General features: G+C 38.6%; 1 protein-coding gene across 5 annotated transcripts in view; it reads right to left on the bottom strand.

Annotated features, from left to right (window-relative positions):
* Positions 1-434: 434 nt before the first annotated feature.
* The window catches only part of DENND2C (DENN domain containing 2C), an 89526-nt gene continuing 69413 nt past the window's right edge, over positions 435-20547 (bottom strand). For 3 of the 5 annotated variants that reach the window (XM_069601317.1, XM_069601324.1, XM_069601335.1), the window contains 10 exons: positions 19133-19202; positions 18526-18603; positions 17791-17931; positions 17178-17326; positions 16528-16705; positions 11388-11429; positions 10002-10107; positions 3779-4018; positions 3459-3545; positions 435-2403 (listed from right to left, as the gene is read on the bottom strand). In XM_069601317.1, coding sequence (XP_069457418.1) covers positions 2372-2403; positions 3459-3545; positions 3779-4018; positions 10002-10107; positions 11388-11429; positions 16528-16705; positions 17178-17326; positions 17791-17931; positions 18526-18603; positions 19133-19202 — 1123 coding nt within the window. In that variant the 3' untranslated portion in view covers positions 435-2371. Of the gene's footprint in view, positions 2404-3458; positions 3546-3778; positions 4019-10001; positions 10108-11387; positions 11430-16527; positions 16706-17177; positions 17327-17790; positions 17932-18525; positions 18604-19132; positions 19203-20547 lie in introns of those variants that run through there. The other 2 variants (XM_069601344.1, XM_069601353.1) reach the window with 2 other exon arrangements.

The raw sequence follows: 20547 nt of genomic DNA on the forward strand, positions 1-20547 counted from the left end.
AAATTGCGAGGCTTTAGGCCTGCAGAAGGAAATGAACCTGATCTCCCCGCCCCAGGGCGAGATGGGTGATTGCACGTTAATCCCATCTTTTAAAAAGGCCGATTTTTGCCTTCTGGGCGTGTCTAAAATCCAATCATTTTGCCTTTTTACCTTTCGGTAAAGAAGAGCTCTTCTCACTGCCTCCAACCATTCCTGCTATTGCTGATGCCCAGTCTCTGGTCCCTGGCTTCCAGTTCCCTTCGACCAAGCAGCAAAAGACCAAAAAATGTAGTAGCACTATACACTGTGCCCGGTGTGCAAATCTACACCCGGACTTCGCCAAGAGCTTGAAAATGTTGGCCACGGTTATCAGGCTTGGTTAATTTAGGACCGTTTATCCTTTACCTACCTTTAGATAAGTGTGTTAGCTATAGATTTAAATGAAGTAAAACATCTTTACAACTTAAGCAATTTTATTTCAAATTCTCCAAGAGATCCATGGTATTTTTTTGTGTTTATTCATTAAAAGATCTGTGAACAATATTTTATACAAATCCTGAGCGATTATCTTACAAATATGTCCAGAATTCGTAATTCTTTACAAAAACAAAACAAAACAGACTTAAGGAAGCAGCTTCAGATAGGGATAAAAATAAGGCTCCCATCCCTGAAGTAAAGGGCTCCTCACAGAGGGATAAACACTCAATTCCCAGTTACTGATTGTTCCCTCAGGGTGGGAGTGTCAGAAGAGACCAAATGGGGAAATGTCTGGTAAAAGCCCCACTGGGGTAAGCTGCTTAATAAACTTTTTTTTTTTTTTTAAGACACGGGCTCAGTTCTATTTTCTGGACCCAAATCTATAGGAATTGTAGTATACAGCACCCATCTTACATGTTGTCTGCTTCAGATCCATCCACACACACCTGAATGGATTGTAATGACAATACTGCACAAGTCAGTAAGTTGTATCATAACACAACTTACGATGTTTTAAGTTTGAATATTTTTTATGCAGTTAAAGCCATCAGCAGGAGTTGAAGAAAACAAACTGACACTTGCTATAACATTTATCAATTAAAATTACACCATGGCTGACAAATTTCTCTTTCAAATCACGGCTACTTTAGATATTAAAAGTTGGGGTGTTTATGTGGTGTGTGCCCAGGAAATGTCCATATTCTGAGTCCAATTTAGAGAAAAAGTCCAACATTTCTAGAACCAAGAAAAGAGTCTCAGCTGGACACCTGTAGCATGAAGTCCTATATCCTCAGAGCTGCAAGCTGGCTCTGGCACACTTCAGCTTAAAACAGAAAACAAAACAAAACAATCTTTTCCAATAGCTATAATCCCACAGAGCCCAATTTTCCATCTGTAGGAATAACCAGCTTTGTTTTAAAAAATGAATGGTCCTGGCTTCAGTTTAAAGTTATTTAAACTCTCTGAATTCCACTTTCTTCATCAATAAAATGAGAGATGCAAACAGTTGATTTAAAACCTAATTAAAGATGACATACACACACATACCATTCATGGCACAAGATGGACCCTGAAAAACAAGGTAGTTTTCATGCCCTTGAGACAAAATTTTCCTATTATATATTTTTTCTCTTTTGGCCATGTCACACAGCATGTGGGATCTTAGCTCTCATACCAGGGATGGAAACTGTGTCCCCTGCAGTGGAAGTGTGGAGTCTTATGCACTGAACCACCAGGGAAGTCCCCCTATTAGCTATAATTTCCCAATGTTTAATGTTGATACATGAGGGACAAGCTACCCAAGTGCCACACAATGTGGAAGGAATGTTGTAGGGTATCTATTTTTATAAGATACTCAACAACAGTGTTAATAAATAGGACTTCCATGTGAGATTCCCCTAGCTTTAAACACTTCCCCCCGCCCCTAAAAAAAGAGATGAGTATATTCCTTAAACAGCCCATAGGTTTAAAGCTGCCATGGTATTTCAGTGATGAGAATTATGTGTGAAGAGCTTGTGTCCTCTACTTATATCATGCCTCCCTAGTACCTTAAATGCAGCACTTTTCTCACTGTGCTCAACTTTGAGCTGTTTTTAAAAATGCAACACCATGTCCTTCTCTTGTAAAAGACAAGTGTCTTCATAGGCTAAACTCAAAACACAAAGAATGAGCCAAGACTCAAAAGGCCACTTGAAAAAATCTGGAGGCAGACAGACTAAAGGAAGTATAGGTTCCAGACTACTCCCAACAATTCTCCAATGGTTACTACAGCAGCAACAGGAGAATCTTCCTCCAAGAACCTGGCCCACTCTGTAACATTTCAACATTTTGTAGAATACTTCAGGGCATCCTGACTCTTGGAAAAATAGTTTCTTTGGCAGTTTCTGTTCTATTCAGGATGGAGGCGGTCAAAATTTCATTTCTTCTGCAGAAATTTCATTTTACTTCCTAAAGGAAAAAAACAGTGAACTCTCATTAGTTCATTTTTATTTAGGATATATTATTTGATGCAAGGGATTAAACCTAGTCATTCAGAACAGCCCAGGAGTAAGCTGCCATCTCAAGTTATCAGTTGATGTGTTTAACCACCAAAAAACCCAAACCAAACATACACACACAGAACCCCCAAATGTCTAATTGTAGACATAGAAGGAAAGTCAGACATCATCTAATCCCGCCTTTTTCAAATCTGACTGCAGTTAAAATCGCTTTTCCTGTTCTCCAGAGATTTCCTGGAGCCTGGTGAGGGGTGGGAGTGGGTTTGATTCATTTTTTTTTTTTGCCACACCATGCAGCCTGCAGTGTGGGCTCTTAGTTTCCCGAGAAGGAATTGAATCATGCCAATTGCAGTGGAAGCTCCAAGTTCTAACCACAGGACCTCCAGGGAATTCCCTGAATTTTCATTTAAGTTCCCCAGAGAGTCTAATATTATAGTCACAGCTGAAAACCACTGATCTAATCTAACACTGTGGTATAAAGATGAAGTAACAGCCCCAGGCATAATTTGAAGTATAAAATTAGAGACTTGCAGAAAATCCTCTTTTGCTTCAGATGCCCTTAACCAGGTTATTTTTAACCTGGAGTGCATGGATGGGCTTCAAGGGGGTCCATGAACACCCTAAAAGTATTTGCAAAATGTGTTTATATACTCCAAGGGTATTTTTCTGGAAAAAGGTGCAGTTTTTAATAAGATTCTCCATAGGATGTGGTCTAGAAAAAGATGAACAATTATGATATGCAACATTCTTATACTATGAGGAAGCTTCATCTGAGGAAAACAGTCCCATGGACAACTCTGACAGAGAATCCTAACCGTTGAGAGTCCTGTCATCCTCCAAACACTGTGGAAATAGGGCCATGGTTTCTGGCCACTGTATGTGAGGTTCTATCGTTGATGTGATGGTAAAGCTTTTGTGATGAGGCATGCTTACACAAAAGTTTGTTATCTTGTGTTTTTTTAAACTATATTTATCTAATAATAATAGGAAAACACAGCAACTTACCAAGACTTCGCAAAATTCTATTCACTCCGCTGGGCTCAGACTCAGGAATTGTTTCCAAATACTGGAGCGCCCGGACCTCAAACAAACCTACAAAGAAAACTCATGCTGCTCAAACTGTCATACACTCAAGACTGAAAAAAACTCTGTGCTCATTACCAGTGTACTTCCAGAGCTAAAACAATATAACAAAATAAAATTTTTCCCATAATAAACAACTGATCATGAGTCCTTGTAGCCTTATCTTATTTTTTGTTTATATTATTTTCAAATCTTTCAAGTGCTCACTAAATACAGAGGGAGACCTTTATGATGAAACTGACCTTTCACCCCACTTTTCCGAAGCTCTCGGTCCTGGATGAATCCTGCAAACATCTGAGTTTCCATGAAGAGATCCAGGAAGTGGCGTACGCTTCGGGAGGTGTGAGATTTACGAAATGGCTCCCTTTGGAATACACGCTCCCCACGCTCAGTGACAGTCATGCTCAAAGAATAATGTCCCACCAGCTCCACAAAAAACCTGACAAATGCTTCAGACACCAGAGAGTTGAGTGTCACATCTTCTGCAAAATGAAAGAAAATATAAAGGGGGAAAAATCCCCTAAGTTTTGTGTTTATAGGGACACTGGCTCTGGTTATAAAAGTGACACCTAGGGAATCATAGTTTAAAGGTCAGAGAATAAATACAGGAATCCTCATTCTCAGCTTTCTTGCTCTCTTCATGACCAGAAAAATAGCAAATGGCTTATAACCTTACCTTCACTGTCTTCCCACACATACTGTGGTCCGCATATCTGTAATTTCCCTGGACCTGCTCTTTCAAAGACCACCAGTGAGAACCAGCTGAGTCTAATCCACTCTTCAATTTTTAATCCTCCTTAAAACTCTATGCTGCGCTTGTGCTACCCTCCTCCTCATTGCTTCTGTCTCCCACAATCGGATGCTCTTCCTGATTCCTCTCCTGCCTTTATGACCAAACATTTGTTTTACTCTTGACTCTTCTTCCTCTTCCCGGGATTGGTCTTTGGACCCCTTCTCTTCAACATTCCTTTCCTTAAAGAGCTAACTGGCATGGAGAGACAGCTGACCTTCTTTGTCAATAATTCTCAACCTCAGACCTCCAGTCCTGATATTTCACAAAAATTCACCTTTCACACTTTCAGGGTACATTTTAGGTGATCACCAATTGGCTGTCCCCTTAGCATTTATATTCCTTTTGTCTAAAAGTCACCATCTAGGGCATTTCCTGGCAGTCTAGCAGTTAGGATTCTGTGCTCTCATTGCCCAGGGCACGGGTTTCATCCCTGGTCTGGGAACTAAGATGCTACAAGCCACAGGGCTTGGCCAAAAACAAAAAGTCACTATCTCAGGTCCTTTTAGGAAATTGGTAGACTATGAATCACATAAATAAACAATGCATGTCAAAACCAAATTCATTATATTTCTCCACCAAATCAGTTTCTTGCTCAACTTTCTCATTTCATATTGCATTATGATTATTCCATAATAAATAATAATTTAATGAGTGCTTTTACAAATATAGTAGTAATCCAGAGAGGCAGACGTATCATTTCCCTTTTACAGCTGAGGAAAATAAAGCTCAAATCAAAGACATTCTTAGGTCACCTCACCCAGTGCCAGAGAGAAGCTGCAGGACCCCCAAGTCAGGTGAGTCGTAACCACTGTAATCTAGCACAATGTATCTCCTGCTCTTTCCCATGGGCTGACTGGGAATCTGGGACTGAGGTTTAATCAGATTTCTACCATGAAACAGCTGTATAATAGTGGGCAACTTGTTTTACCTCTTAGGGCCTCTCTTTCTGTATCTGTACAATGAGGTGGCTGACAGGCAATTTCTAAGGTCTCTTCTGACATTACATTTTTCTAAGTTTTTTATTTTATATTGGAGTATAGCCGATTAGCAATGTTGTGATAGTTTCAAGTGCACAGCAAAGTGACTCAGCCATACATATATGTGTATCCTTTCTCCCCCAAACCTCACTCTTGACATTACATTTTAAATTTTTTTTTAAGTTATTTATTTATTTGGCTGTGCTGGGTCTTAGTTGTGGCATGTGCGATGTAGTTCCCTGACCAGTGGCTGAACCTGGGACCCCTGCATTGGGAGCGTGGAGTCTTAGCCTTGGGACTACCATGGAAGTCCTTATGTTTTTATTCTAATCTAGATTTCCATTATATTTTGTTCACCAGATTTTCTTTTCATCTGTTTTTTTCTGCAACTGAGAATCCATCACTGCTTTTATGGCCAACACCTTTGCCCCACTCTCTCATCCCTTTCAGTTACTGTCCCATCCCTCCTCCAGTTTACAGCAAACAATTTCTCGGAAGATTTGTTTATACTTAGGGGGTCCCTAGTGGCTCAGCGGTAAAGAATCGCCTGCCAATGCAGGAGACTTGGGTTTAATTCCTCAGTTGGGACAATCTCCTGGAGAAGGAAATGGCAACCCGCTTCAGTATTGTTGCCTGGGAAATCCCACGGACAGAGAAGCCTGGTGGCCTACAGTCCATAGGGTCACAAAGAGTAGGACACGACTTAGCGACTAAACAACAACCCACTTTCTTACACCTAATTCCCTTTTTCTTAAAAATTATGTTTTTCAATATCTTATCTCCCATTCTTTGTTTCTCTTTTAATGTATATACATTATACATTATTTTACATGCATGAATATTTCATAAGCCCAGCAGTGAAATGACCATACAAATGCCCACCATCAGCTTAGAACAGAACATCATGTGTATCTCTGAAGTTCTCTGTGTGATGCCCTCTCAGTGGCGTTCTTCCCCTACTTTCCAATAGAGGGTGACTGTTATTTGGAATTTTGGTATTTCATTTACTTTCCATAGTCTTACTACACACATGCAATCCCAGCAACATAACCCCAAACCCTAACAAGGTTCTGTATGTCTTTGAACATTACATAAAACAGTATCTTCTACTAAAACTTATTATTTTATTCAGTGTGTATGTGTGTGTTTAATCTTGTTTCTTTTGGCTGCGCTGGGTTTTCGTGTCTGCGCAGGGGCATTCGCTAGTTGCGAGGAGTGGGGGCTACTCTCTAGTCGTGGTGCGTGGGCTTTTCACCGCCACGGCTTCTCTTATTGCAGCACGGGCTCTAGGGTGTGCAGTCTTCAGTAGTTGTGGCGCACAGGTTTAGTTGCTCCAGCTTGTGGAATCTTCTGGGACCAGGGATCAAACCGGTGTCCCTGCATTGGCAGGCAGACTCTTAACCACTGGGAAGTCCTCAGTGTGTGTTTTAAAACTGTTTTTTAATGCTATATTCCCTTGTCAGTGGAAATGTAGGTTGTTTTTAGTTTTTGCTATCACATACAATACCACTACAAAAATTACTATACTTGTTTCTTAGTTATCATGTGCAAGAGCTCTCTTGTGTATATATTTAAAATGGAATTGTTGGGTTGAAGGATATATACGGAGAAGGAAATGGCAACCTACTCCAGTGTTCTTGCCTGGAGAATCCCAGGGACGGGGGAGCCTCGTGGGCTGCCATCTATGGGGTTGCACAGAGTTGGACACAACTGCAGCGACTTAGCAGCAGCAGGATATATATACCTTTAACGTTACTAGATGATGCCAAATTGTTTTTTCAAAGGTATTGAACTAATTTAAACATTCTCATCAATACTTGATATTGTCAGACTTTTAAAGTTTTTACGAATATGGTGGATATAAAATGGTATCTCAGTGTGGTTTTAATTTATATTTTCCTGATTTTGATGAGGTTGTGTATCTTTTCATATATTTGTTGAACTTTCATGTTTCCTCTTCTATGAAATGATTATTCATATCTTTCCCCCATTTTTCTCTTGGGTTGATCATCTTTTTACTTTTAAATTGGAGGAATTTTTAAAACTAAATTCTAGATACTATTCCTTTGTTAGTTATATTTGTTGAAAATGTCTTCATTTAGTTTGTATCTTGTTTTTTATTCCTTTTCCATGGTGTCCCTTGATGAACAGAAAATTTTAAAATTTAACAGTCAGGTGGTCCAGTGGTTAAGACTCCATGCTCCCAATGCAGGGGCCTGAGTTTGATCCCAGGTCCAATAACTGGAACCCAACAGGCTGCAACTAAAAAAGATCTCATATGCCACAAAAAGATTCCATGTGCTACAACTAAAAAGAAAAAAAATCCCACATGCTGCAAATAAAGACCCAATGCAGCCAAATAAATATATGGTAAATATTTTTTTAATTAGCATAGTCAAATTAATCAATCTTATCCTTTATAGTCTGTGTTCTTTGTGCCACATTTCAGAAATCCATTACTGTCCCCAAACATAAAATATTTTCTATCATTTTCTAAACATTTTTAATGTTTTACTTGTAACATTTAAGTCTTTAATTTATCCGAATTAATTCTGTGTATAATGTGGAGTGCAGATCCATCTCTGTTTCTTTTCATGTGGAAAACCAGTTGCCCTAGAATTGTTTACTGATTGGTTCATTCTTCTCCCACTGCTATTCAGTGCTGGTGCTGACTGACACAAATCAAGTTTCCTTATGCATGGGCATTCTCTATTCTTCCCATTTTTATTGCTCTATGTGCTTCTTTCTGAACCCAAACTAAATAATCTCAATTACTATGACTTATAGTTAATCTTGATGTTCTGTAGGGCAAGCTCGTCAATCTTGTTTTTTTTCAGGAGTGTCTCAGCTATTCTTGGCCTTTTGCACTTCCACTAAAATTTTACAAAAAGATGAAGGTCATTCTAGTTTTCTCTTGAACATTCCCCTGTCTCACTTTCTTCCCACCATTTCACTGAATCAGCTGTTACCAAGGTTTCCAGGACCCCTCCCATTGTCAAATCCACTGGTCAATTCTCAGTTTTCATATTATTGGCCTCTTTGCAGCATTAAATATAACTGTTTACTCTTTCCTTCATGGAATACTTTCTTCACTCAGCTTCTGCAATCCATACTCCTGTGTTTTCCACCTACTTCCCTAGCTGCTCCTTTTAGTCTCCTTTGCTGGATTCTTCTCTTCCCAACTGTCAAATGTAAATTCAAGCACATCATTCCCAACCAGGGCTCAAGCCTTAAATTGTTAAATTTTCTGCTTATACTCACTCTATTGGGTTATCTTATCTGGTTCCTCAGCTTTAAAATAGCAATGTATGTCTCTAGCCTAAATCTTTCTTCTGAATTTCAAATTCTTGTATGTAAATGCCTACTTGATATCTCCAGCTGAATGTCTGCAAGATATTAGATAGGTATCCAACAGGTAGCTCAAGGGGCTTCCCTGATAGCTTAGTTGGTAAAGAATCTACCTGCAATGCAAGAGACCCCAGTTTGATTCCTGGGTTGGGAAGATCCACTGGAGAAGGGATAGGCTATCTACTCCAGTATTCTTGGGCTTCCCTTGTGGCTCAGCTAGTAAAGAATCTGCCTGCAATGCAGGAGACCTGGGTTTGATCCCTGAGTTGGGAGGATGAAACTGTTAAAAGAATGATATAAATCTCTCTGAAATTCTGGGCTTCCCTGATAGCTCAGTTGGTAAAGAATCTGCCTGCAATGCAGGAGACCCCAGTTCGCTTTGTTCAATTCCTGGGTCAGGATGATCCGCTGAAGAATAGATAGGCCATCCACTCCAGTATTCTTGGGCTTCCCTTGTGGCTCAGCTGGTAAAGAATCAGCCTGAAACACGGGAGACCTGGGTTCGATCCCTGGGTTGGGAAGATCCCCAGGAGAAGGGAAAGGCTACCCACTCCAGTATTCTGGCCTGGAGAATTCCATGGACTGCATAGTCCATGGGGTCGCAGAATTGGACACAACTGAGCGACTTTCACTTTCAGGTATCTCAAACTTAATATTCAAAACTGAACTTTTAGTTACTCCTCTAAACTTGCTCCTTCTCTAATGATCCCCATCAGCAAATAGCCTTTGAGTTCTCATCTGTAAAATGGGGATTAAATAATAATACCTGCTTCATACAGATATTACAGGATCAAATAAGATGTATGCTAAGTGCTTAAAACAATGCCTGACATACAGTAAGCCACCCAATAAATATTATTCATCTTTTCATTCAACAAATACTTACTGAGTATCTATTTAGTGAATGCTGTTCAAAGTATTGGAAATAGAAAACAAACAGACAGTCACTGTTCTCATAGAACTTACACTCTAGCACATCAGATGGTAATGAAGACCCTGGAGAAAAATTAGGTCAGGAAGGAGGACAGGAAGTGCTAAGGGAATGGGGACAATTTTAAACAGGACAGTCAGGAAAAGCCTCACTAAGAAAGTGACATTTGAGCATGGATCTACAAGAACAAAGAGCAGGAGCCACGTGCCTAGGGGAATAGCATTCCATACATGGAACTGAGCAAATGCCAAAGTCCTGATAAAGAATGGGACTTGGCACATCGAGGGTAAGCAAGGAAGCTATCAGCTTATGAAGGCACAGGCAATCTCAGACTATTTTTGTATATGCTTTGGCAGGATGCTGGGCATTTGGTTTTTACTGTCTGGACCATAAATCCTCTGCCACTTATCTCATACCTTGTGAAAAATTCTGCTCCTGAGCCAATATTTCATTTCGTTCTTCCAAAATCTGTATCAGGGCAGCTTGTAGCTTAGGTGGTAGAATTTCATCCTCATCAGATACCTTAAGAGAAGAAAATTGAGATTTTCATGAGCTTTGAGAAAGAAAGTCTCAAACTTAGGGCCCTATTAAAGTCCCCCAGGTTCCACAGGTGGCTTTGTATGTATTTCTGCTAAAAGGAATCTGTCTGAAGCTTCCTTCCCTACACTGAACAGAATCCATGATGTTTATGGTGTGGAAATGTTAGTCGCTCATTCGTGTCCGACTCTTTATGACCCTGAGGGCTGTAGCCTGCTAGGCTCCTCTGTTGATGGGATTCTCCAGGCAAGAGTACTGCAGTAGGTAGCCATTCCCTTCTCCAGGGGATCTTTCTGACCCAGGGATTGAACCCTGGTCTCCTGCACTGCAGGCAGACTCTTTACCATCAGTGCCACCAGCTGTTGCTGCTGCTGCTAAGTCACTTCAGTCGTGTCCGACTTTGTGCGACCCCATAGATGGCGGCCCACCAGGCTCCCCCATCCCTGGGATTCTCCAGGCAAGAACACTGGAGTGGGTTGCCATTTCCTTCTCCAGGGAACATCTTAATTAAATTTAAGAAAAATAAATAATATGTCTTATAAGACTCTTTGGAAGTTTCCAAACCAAATAGTTCTCATCTCCAAGTCTTATGATATATTATAAAGATCATTCCCAAATAAATGGTGCTTCAAATGTGATGAGCTGATTGATTATGAAAAAAGAAAGTCTCAGGAAACATTCTTTTCACCCTATGTTCAGTGCTCACAAACCTATATACAGGTTACATACAGAGGGTTGCTCTAAGGCTTTTCTAATTCTCCTCTTCACTATCCAGAATAAGTGACCATTTCTTTTTGCCCCTACTGTATCTTGTGCAAATTTCAAATATATATCATTTCTAAAACTTTATGGCTATATCTGCTCCCTCTCCCACTGTAAACTATAAGGCCTGAGGGATCAAGCTGAGTGTCTTACTCATCTTTAGTTTCTGACTGACTAGCAGAATATCTAGAAATAATTGGTGTTGAATGCTTGTTAAATTTAATTAAATTAGAGGCCTATATATCAACCCATAAGACTTGAAGGGAGGGTTACCTCTTTTGAGAATGACATTTAATCTGTTTCCTCCTTCCTTAAATTGAGACAGACAGCTATGAACCCAAGACAAATTTTTCAGGTCAATCTTGTATGATTGGCCACAGTGTCAAGTCAAGTGTGTGTGCAGGAACTATAGGTCTTGCCTGAGTCACCTTCTCTAAGTACTTTCACATATTTTCTGGCCAATTATGCCCAAACATTATGTAATCATCTCCTTTGTCACTCACCTCCTGTAAAAACTTGTCTGCGCAGAGATCAACTATCAGCACCTATGGAATAAAGGAGCCAGACAAGTTAAACCAGAGACATTCAGAGAGAAATACATTAGGCGCTGTTAGATCAGGAAGAATGTTTTGATTCTTTCATGCAATGGGAATAGTTTTAAACTTAAAGGGTTTTTTGGTTCTGTTTTTAATTGAAATATAACTGACTTAAATATTATAATAGTTTCCAGTATATAAAGTGATTGGATATTGTTATGCATTAAATTTTAGCCCATTTAAAAGCTAACTCATCAACATTAGTAAAAAATATTTCAAGTTAAAAAAAATGATGGTGGCACACCTAGAGATTAAAAGAGACTAAAAAAACCACACCAACCAAATACAGTGCATAGACTTTATTTGGGACCTAATTCAAGCTATAAAAAAATTTTGAAATAATTAGAGATCTGAATATTGAATTTTTCTGATATTTAAAAACTGTTATTAAATTTTTTAGGTGTGATAATGGTATTGTGATTATGTTAAAGTGATCTTAGGCTTAGAGAGTCATATTGTAATATTTAGAATTATGAAATGACATCAGGATATGCTTCAAAATATTATGGGAGAGAGGTAGTACAATTAACCTGAACTTTGTAAGTATTTAAGGAGGGCAATTCGGAGAAGGCAATGGCACCGGACTCCAGTACTCTTGCCTGGAAAATCCCATGGACGGAGGAGCCTGGAAGGCTGTAGTCCATGGGGTCGCTGAGGGTCGGACACGACTGAGCGACTTCACTTTTACTTTTCTCTGTCATGCACTGGAGAAGGAAATGGCAACCCACTCCAGTGTTTTTGCCTGGAGAATCCCAGGGACGGGGGAGCCTGGTGGGCTGCCGTCTATGGGGTCACACAGAGTCAGACACGACTGAAGTGACTTAGCAGCAGCAGCAGCAAGGAGGGTAATTAATTTTACTCTTTTTTCATTTTTACATATGTTTAAAATTTCCATAGTAACAAGGTAAAAAATAGGTTAATACCAAAATTAGAAATGTTTCTATACACTAACAATAAAGTATCTGAAAAATAAATTAAGAAAACAACTTCATCTTCAACTATATCAAAAAGAATAAAATACCTAGGAATAAATTTAAACAAGGAGGTAAAAGATATCTATGCTGAAAACTATAAGATACTGGTAACAGGAACTGAACAATACACAAAAAAATGGAAAGATATTCTGTGCTCATGGAGTGGAAGAATCAATACTGTTAAAAAGTTTGTACTACCCAAAGCAATCTAGAGTCAGTGCAATCCTTATCAAAATTCCAATGGCCATTTTCACAGAAATAGAACAATTCTAAAATTTCTGTGGAACCACAAAAGACTCCAAATAGCCAAAGCAATCTTACAAAAGAAGAATAAAGGTAGAGGCCATCATATGTTCTCATTTCAAACTATATTACAAAGCTACAGTAATCAGACACACAGCTTAATGGAACAGAATACAGGGTTCAAAAATATACCTCACAAATAGCCCATTAGCTTATGACCATGGAGCCAGGAACATACAACAGGGAAAGGACAATCTCCTCAATAAATGGTTATAGGAAAATTAGTTGCATGCTAAAAAATAAAATTGGATCCCTATCTTTTACCATACACAAAATCAACTCAAAATGAATTAATAACTTAAACATAAGACCTGAAATCATGAAACTCCTAGAAAACATAGCAGGGTAGCATCTTTACATTGGTCTTAGCAATGATTTTTTGGATTTGACACCGAAAGCAAAGGTAACAAAAGCAAAAATAAGCAGGTGGGACCACATCAAACTAAAAAGCTTCCGCACAGGAAAGGAAACCATCAGTAAATTAAAAAGAAAGCCTACAGAGTGGGAGAAAAATACCTGAAATTCATATACTGGATAAGGGGTTGATATCCAAAACATATGAAGAACTCATACAACTCAACAGCAAAAAAGAAACCCCAAAGAATCCAATTTAAAAACAGGCAGAGGGAAAAAAAACCCCAAAAAACAAAAAACAGATAGAGGAATTGAATAGATGTTATTCCAAAGAAGGCATGCAGATGACTAATAAACATATGAAAAGGTACTCTACATCAAAGAAATGCCGACCAAAAAACCACAATGTGATATTATCACCTGTTAGAATGATTATTAACAAAAGACAAGAGATAACAGATACTGGCAAGAATGTAGAGAAAAGGAAACTACTGCGTACTCTTTATGGAAATGTAAATTGGTTTTGCCACTCTGGAAACAGTAAAGAGGTTCCTCAAAAAATTAAAAATAGAACCAGCACATAATTTAGCAACGCCACTTCTGGGCATGTATCCAAAGGAAACAAAATCACTATTTTGAAGAATAGCTGCACCCCCGTGTTCACTGCAGCATTATTTACAACAGCCATAACAATGAAACAACCTGGCCATAACAGAGAACTAGATAAAGAGGTGGCACATATATACAAAGGAATATTATTCAGCTATGAAAAGAAGGAAATCCAGCCAGTGGCAACAATGTGGACGCTAAGTGAAATAAGTCAAGCAGAGAAAGACAAATACCCTATGATCTCACTTACATGTGGAATCTAAAACAACTGAATTCATAGAAACAGAGAACAGATTGGTGGTTGCCAGAGATGGGTTGGGAGATAGATAAAATGGGTGTAGGGGATCAAAAGGCACGAATTTCCAGTTATAAGGTAAGTGCTGGATATGTAATGTACAGCATGTGACTACAGTTAACAATACTATATTATATATTTGAAACTTGCTATGAGTCCATCTTAAAAGTTGTCATCACAAGAAAAAATTTTTTCTAACTATGTTAGGTGATGGATATTAATTAAACTTACTGTGGTAATCATTTTGAAATATATGCATGCATGTGTGTGTATGAAGTCCTTTCAGTCATGTCTGACTATTTGTGACCCTATGGACTGTAGCCTGCCAGGCTCCTCTGCACACGGGATTCTCCAGGCAAGAATACTGGAGTGGGTTGCCATTTCCTCCTCCAGGGCATCATCACGACCCAGTGATCAAACTCACGTCTCTTAAGCCTACTGCATTGGTAGGTGGATTCTTTACCACTAGTGTCACCAAGGAAGCCCTCAAATATATGCATATATCATATCATATCATATCATAATGTTGTACATTTAAACTAATACAATGTTATATGTAAATCATTTCTCAATAAAATTGGAGGGGGGAGGTTAACCCATCAGTGTAATAAAGAAGAGTTTTTTCATTAAGTGGTACTTGGATAGTAGGTTATCCACATTTAAAAAAAATGAAATGATCCCTACCTCCTTTCTTTCTTCTTTTTTGGTCATATCACGCAGCTTGTGAGGTCTTGGTTTCCCAACCAGGGACTGAACTGACATCCTCAGCAGTGAAAGTGCTGAGTCCTAATCACTAGACTGCCAGGGAATTCCCCCTACTTCCTATTATATACAAAAAAATAAAAAATCAATTCCCAGGCTTAAGAGCCAAAAATTAAAGGCATAATAATAAAGCTTCTAGGAACTAACAGAGGAGGCTATTTCCATGAAGCTAATATTAAGAAAAACTTAAGCAGTTCACACACACACACAAAAACACTAACCACTAAAAAAAAAAAGATTGACAGTTCTGGCCACATTAAAATTAAGAACATTTCCATATTAAAAAAAAATCTTTTTGGAGAATGAAAAGGCAAACCACAAAGGAGTTCATATTCAGAGTACAAAAAGGCCTCTTACAAATCAATGAAAGTAAATAATTCAGCAGAAAGATAGCCTATGGATTTTACAGAAGATGACATTCAAATGGCTAATAAACATATAGAAAGATGCTCACCCTCAACCATAGTCAAGGAATAGCAATAAAACAAAAATAAAATACAACTATCTGATAAGCTAAATGATATGAACTGATCACAACAAGGGCTGACAAGGATATGGAGCAACAGGAACTCTCATACACTGCTGGAGGAAGTTTAACTTGGCACTACTACTTTGGAAAAGCTTGATTTTACTTACTAAAGTTGAAGATATGTTTGCTCTATGACCCAGCAATTCCATTTCCAAATATTTGCCCATAAAACTGCATGCACATATGTACCAAGGGTCATGAACAAGAATATTTATAGCAGCATTATTAATAATAACTCCAAACTGGAAACAACTCAAATGTCCATCAACTGTAGAATGGATGAGAAAATTGCAGTACATTCACACAATGGATTACTATACACAATCAGAATGATCAAACTACTGTTAAACTCATCAACATGGGTGAATCTTAAAGATATAATGTTGCTTGAAAGAAGCCAGACTAAGAAAGAAAAAGAAAAGAAAAATAGTGCTGTGTGAATCCATTTATATCAAGCTTAAAACCAGGCAAAACTGAACTATGCTGTCTAGGGATACATGCCCAGGATATTAAGTTATAAATAAAAACAAGAAAATGAGCATCAAAAATAGTCAAGATAATAGTTACCTTTTGCAAGGAGTGGGGAAGAGAACAGTGATTATTGGAAAGCATGAGGGGGACTTCCCTGGCAGTCCAGTGGTTAAGATGCCGAGCTCCCAATGCAGGGGCAGAGGTTTGATCCCTGGTCAGGGAACTAAGATCCCACATGCCACACAGTGTGGCCAAACAATAAATAAGAATAATTAAAAAAAATTTTTTAAACAAGAAAAAGAAGGCATGATGAGGACTTTGTTTCCACGGCTGTAATGTCTCTATTCTATTCCAACGTTGGTTACCATTAGCATTCACTTTGTGATAATTAACTGAGCTACACATTTTGTTTGGGGCACTTATCTATATGTATGTGATATTTGAAAGAATTTAAAAATTAACCCAGAGTAGTTTTTGTGCATGATTTAAAAAAATTTAAAAAAAGACCTATTCTTCAGAATAACACAAGAATTAGCCCATGGTTCAATGCTATAAACAAGATATAACTTCAGATTCACGTGTACTATAGTATTTTTCTCATTTTAATAAGCAGATACAAAATATGATAGCACAACAATAATAAGTACATATTATTATTAATTAATGACATATCCGTCACTGTTAAAAATCACTTGTTTTCATTTGCCAGTGCTCCAATCTTTTTCACAGGTACAAATTCTCCCATATTACCTCTTCAATGGGTAGGTCCTGGAGCTGTGGTAAGGAGCAAGACAGGATGCCAATAAGGAATGGAGTAGGTGAGCACACAATGTCAATCATAGATGCTGGCAGGACTGGGATGTAGGTGTGCTGCCAGGTGAATGGATACAGTGTGGCAACCACCGCATGACCACATTTTGACAGGGTGCTAGCCAGAGGAGAAAGCAAACTGATGTCACACAAACAGCAACATGTGGTGGGCATGTCAGATATGACATTACAGGATTACAAACTGGTGCCAGTGATCGCAGATTAACAATTCTGTGATTACTCATTAACATTCTATTTAAGTTTTTAACTTAATTTTCTGAAAATCTTTAATCTCAATCCAGCTGTTTCCCACAATTTATATTGCTAAAAACTAGTGTATACTCAGAGAAGCAATACCAATTTTTAACAAGTTTCAACAGAACACATTTTGAAGGGAAATTAATTGCAACCCTCAAAAGAAACTGGTATAGCTGAACACAAATAGCTTTTGGATTATCCATGTTGCTACAGCATAAGTAATTGAGGTCCTACCTAAATGTTTTTGGTTTTTTTTTAATATGGCCAAATTCTAAAACACTGAGAACAAGTAAAACCCCAGTCCGATGTGGCATATCTTACTTATTTCTCACCTTAGGCTGTTGGCGACAAAGATTACCCTCCGCTCCAAAAGGAGAGAGGCACAGACTCGAATGAGATGGCACACGCTCAGGCACTTAAAGAGACACTCAAAATCAACATGCTCCAGCCGCGAGTCCAGTGGTCGGCACAGCTCAATGGACTGAAATGCAAACACTTCAATCAGGGGAGCTGAGGTGGGAAGAGACCCTTAATGACAATACTAACGGACCCTGTCTCTCTTGTACACATTAAATTCAAGACAGGGGCTCCTGCAGAGTTCGTGAAGCAGCCTACACTGATCTCAACACTTAATACTTTAGTTTCATGCCATAAATTTCTGGTGAAATCTTTTATCCCACCGGACAACATTTATCATATTGAAATTGACCTCATGCAGGTCAACTTATGAGTGGTTCAGTCTATGAATGGTAGAGAAACCTCTGGTTCTTGGGGTCTAGGATCAACAATCTCACTGATGAACTGGATGTCTCTCTAGTGCTTCTGGGACTGAAACACACTCTGTGAAATTTATGAAAAGGAGAACGGTTTCTATCATGTAAGGTCTACTAGTATAAGGACTGCTTTTTGGCAGCTAGCGAGTCTCCTCAAAATTAACTAACTTACCCCATCTCCAGCCCCAGGGAGGTAGCTCTTCACTGTGATGGTGCGTCCAGGAGCTGGGAAAGGAGCTTCCATGACACTTCGCATGAAGGGGTAAACCAAAGCTGGAGACATTTCTCTTCTCTTCTCTACTTCGTCCAGAATCTACATACACAAAACATATATATATATTTTAAATTAAGGACTCAGTTCAAAAACATAAACGAATCCTATTAAAGGAACTGAAAAACTGGGTGCACAAACTTGAAAATAATACGGTCACCAGATTTTAAGACAGATAAGCTTCTGCCACCTTTAAAAAAAGTTCATTAAAGGCCTCCTTTCTCTTGGAGGTATCTTTAAAGCTCTAAGAAAAGTTACTAAAATGAATCAATTTAACTTTAGAAAGGAGCCCCTTTTTATATCACCAAGGAAGGGACAAAGAAGGTAACACAATAATATCCTGTAGTTTGGTGCCTGGAAAAGACATGAGACAAGATAAACTTCAGGCAAAGTTCCGCTTTAAGCAGCAAGATTTAGCAAACCGAAATGAGGATTATAGGGCAACATCAGGTGGTTTAGAGACCTAAGTTTAAGCCTTCAAACCTGTAGTTCGAATCTACTAATGGAAAGCCCTTTCTAAAGTAGAATGTTAAAAGTCTATGCCACTTAACATTGCCTAGTGAAGTCATCAGAAACAAAGATGTACTCAGAGCTCAGAAAGGACACCATCTTTCATAGCACCCATTCTCCACTCACCTTTGAAAAAAGGTTGAAGCAGCCTAGGCGACTGACCATGCAGTACACCTCAGGGAGTCGCTTTCCTTTGCCTTCTGGCTAAACAACAACAAGAACAACAAAACAAAAATTAAGTAGCACAAGTCTTTACTAATTTGGACTATTAATACCTCTTAATACTCCTTAGTATAGAGCAGGAACCAAAGGTCTCATTCTCAGTGAACACTGAAAGATGGAAAAATGCCAAAAAAAAAAAAAAAAAGATGGTATGATTCATTCCAGCTTAATGAAGGCATCTAAGCAAGAAGAAAGTAACTCAGAGCTCCCTCGACTAGCTCATTGTACGCCATTCCTCAAACATAAGCAGACTGACTTCAGCTACAATGTCAGTGCTTTCATTATCTATTAGAGACAAACAAATAAAATAAATCCATACCCTTTCTATTCCAAAACACTCTGTGGCTAACCTCCACCCTGCTCTTACTGTTTAAAGCTAACATAGCTTCTTTGTAATACACAGATCATTGAGTAGCCCCCAGACTCATCTAGAAATTATACTTCTGAAGTTCCTAGTCTGACTCTATTGTTTCTTGACCAAAGCTGCCTAGAGCACAGGTCTGGGACTTACCAAGAGCTTCTTACAGTAACCAAACCACCGGCTTCCATCTTCACCAGTTAAGACAAAGGAGAAGGTTTCACTGAAAAAAATTGTCAATAGTTTGAGATTCAAACTACTCTACTACTTATGACATTCCTTGGAACAAGCAATTAAAAATTAGTGTCTAACAGCAGCAATTTTGTGATGTAAGAGGAAGCATTGATATTATATTTATTGCAAGTCATGTTCTTCCTGAGGGAAAATTCTCAAATTCTCAAAGGTCCAGCCCTTGAGAATGTCTTGCTTTGTACTGGAGTGAGAGAACAGGTATGGGATGAGCTGCTGAAGCCACCACCTCCTTTCACTTTCTTATCTATCCGGTCAGCTATTAATCAAGTCTATTTTCCTTTCGTTGAATGCTCAGTTTAGCCAAACACATAGGTAAGCTAAAAAGGATTTTAATAAGCTATTCTTCCCTTCCAAATTCTTCTACTTAGTTTTGAGAGGTCATATGTAACAGTGATAGGCAAAAGATTATATTCTTAATACATAAAAATTAATAGGAAAATTGATATCTCATTAGAAACATAGGCAAAAGATAAAATGCATAGATAACTTACAAAACGAGACCTAGAGAGGCCCAAGAAATAAATTCATTAACAATCAAAAGGAATTCAAATCTGAATAACATTATATACATATGACTATATACGGCCAAGAATTAAAGACTGGAAGGGAACATCTCAAAACACTTACAGTGACTATCTCTGAGTAAACCAGAATGCCAGTGATTTCTAATTTTTGCTTTGTATTTACTTCTCTGTATTTTCCATGTATTTTAGAATGAACACACATAACTCGGGGAGAGGGAAAAGCCAACCATGGAGCAGCCAGGTCGATATGAAAGAAGCTGCCTATGTGGTCAGCAGTGCAACAGACAGCACAAAGGCATCAGGATTGATGGCTCAGAGATGAGAGCGGCGATCAGGCCAAACTGGTTGTGAGAGGCAGCAGCTTAGTCTGGAGGCAACGCGGCGTGGAAAGGCACAGCCACTTAGGCAACAGCTGAGGCTGTCTTCCAGCAGGTCATCAGCATGTGATATGGTTCACATAATCATGCTTTTCAGCCTAAATACATGACCAGTAATTCCAGTTTTGAAAGAAGCAGTCATCTATTTATAAGCAGGATATGAGATGATGATGTCTTATTAATTGAAAATAGTAATTTCCTCTAGATACTGGGAAGAAATTTCTTATAATTCCTTTCCAATATACTTATACCTTCCAAACTCCAGCCTCCTTTTTGTACAAGTTTGACAGGGGAACATACAATCTGGGCTATAGCTTTTTCTAACAATTTGAGGGAGATACAAGATGCAGACACTGCCATGTTTTGTTTTTAAGTTCAGTATTTTTTTCCTTTTATGTCCACTTGGTGGCATTTC

Source organism: Ovis canadensis, chromosome 1 (genome assembly GCF_042477335.2).
Source record: "Ovis canadensis isolate MfBH-ARS-UI-01 breed Bighorn chromosome 1, ARS-UI_OviCan_v2, whole genome shotgun sequence".
Taxonomy (NCBI): Eukaryota; Metazoa; Chordata; class Mammalia; order Artiodactyla; family Bovidae; genus Ovis; species Ovis canadensis.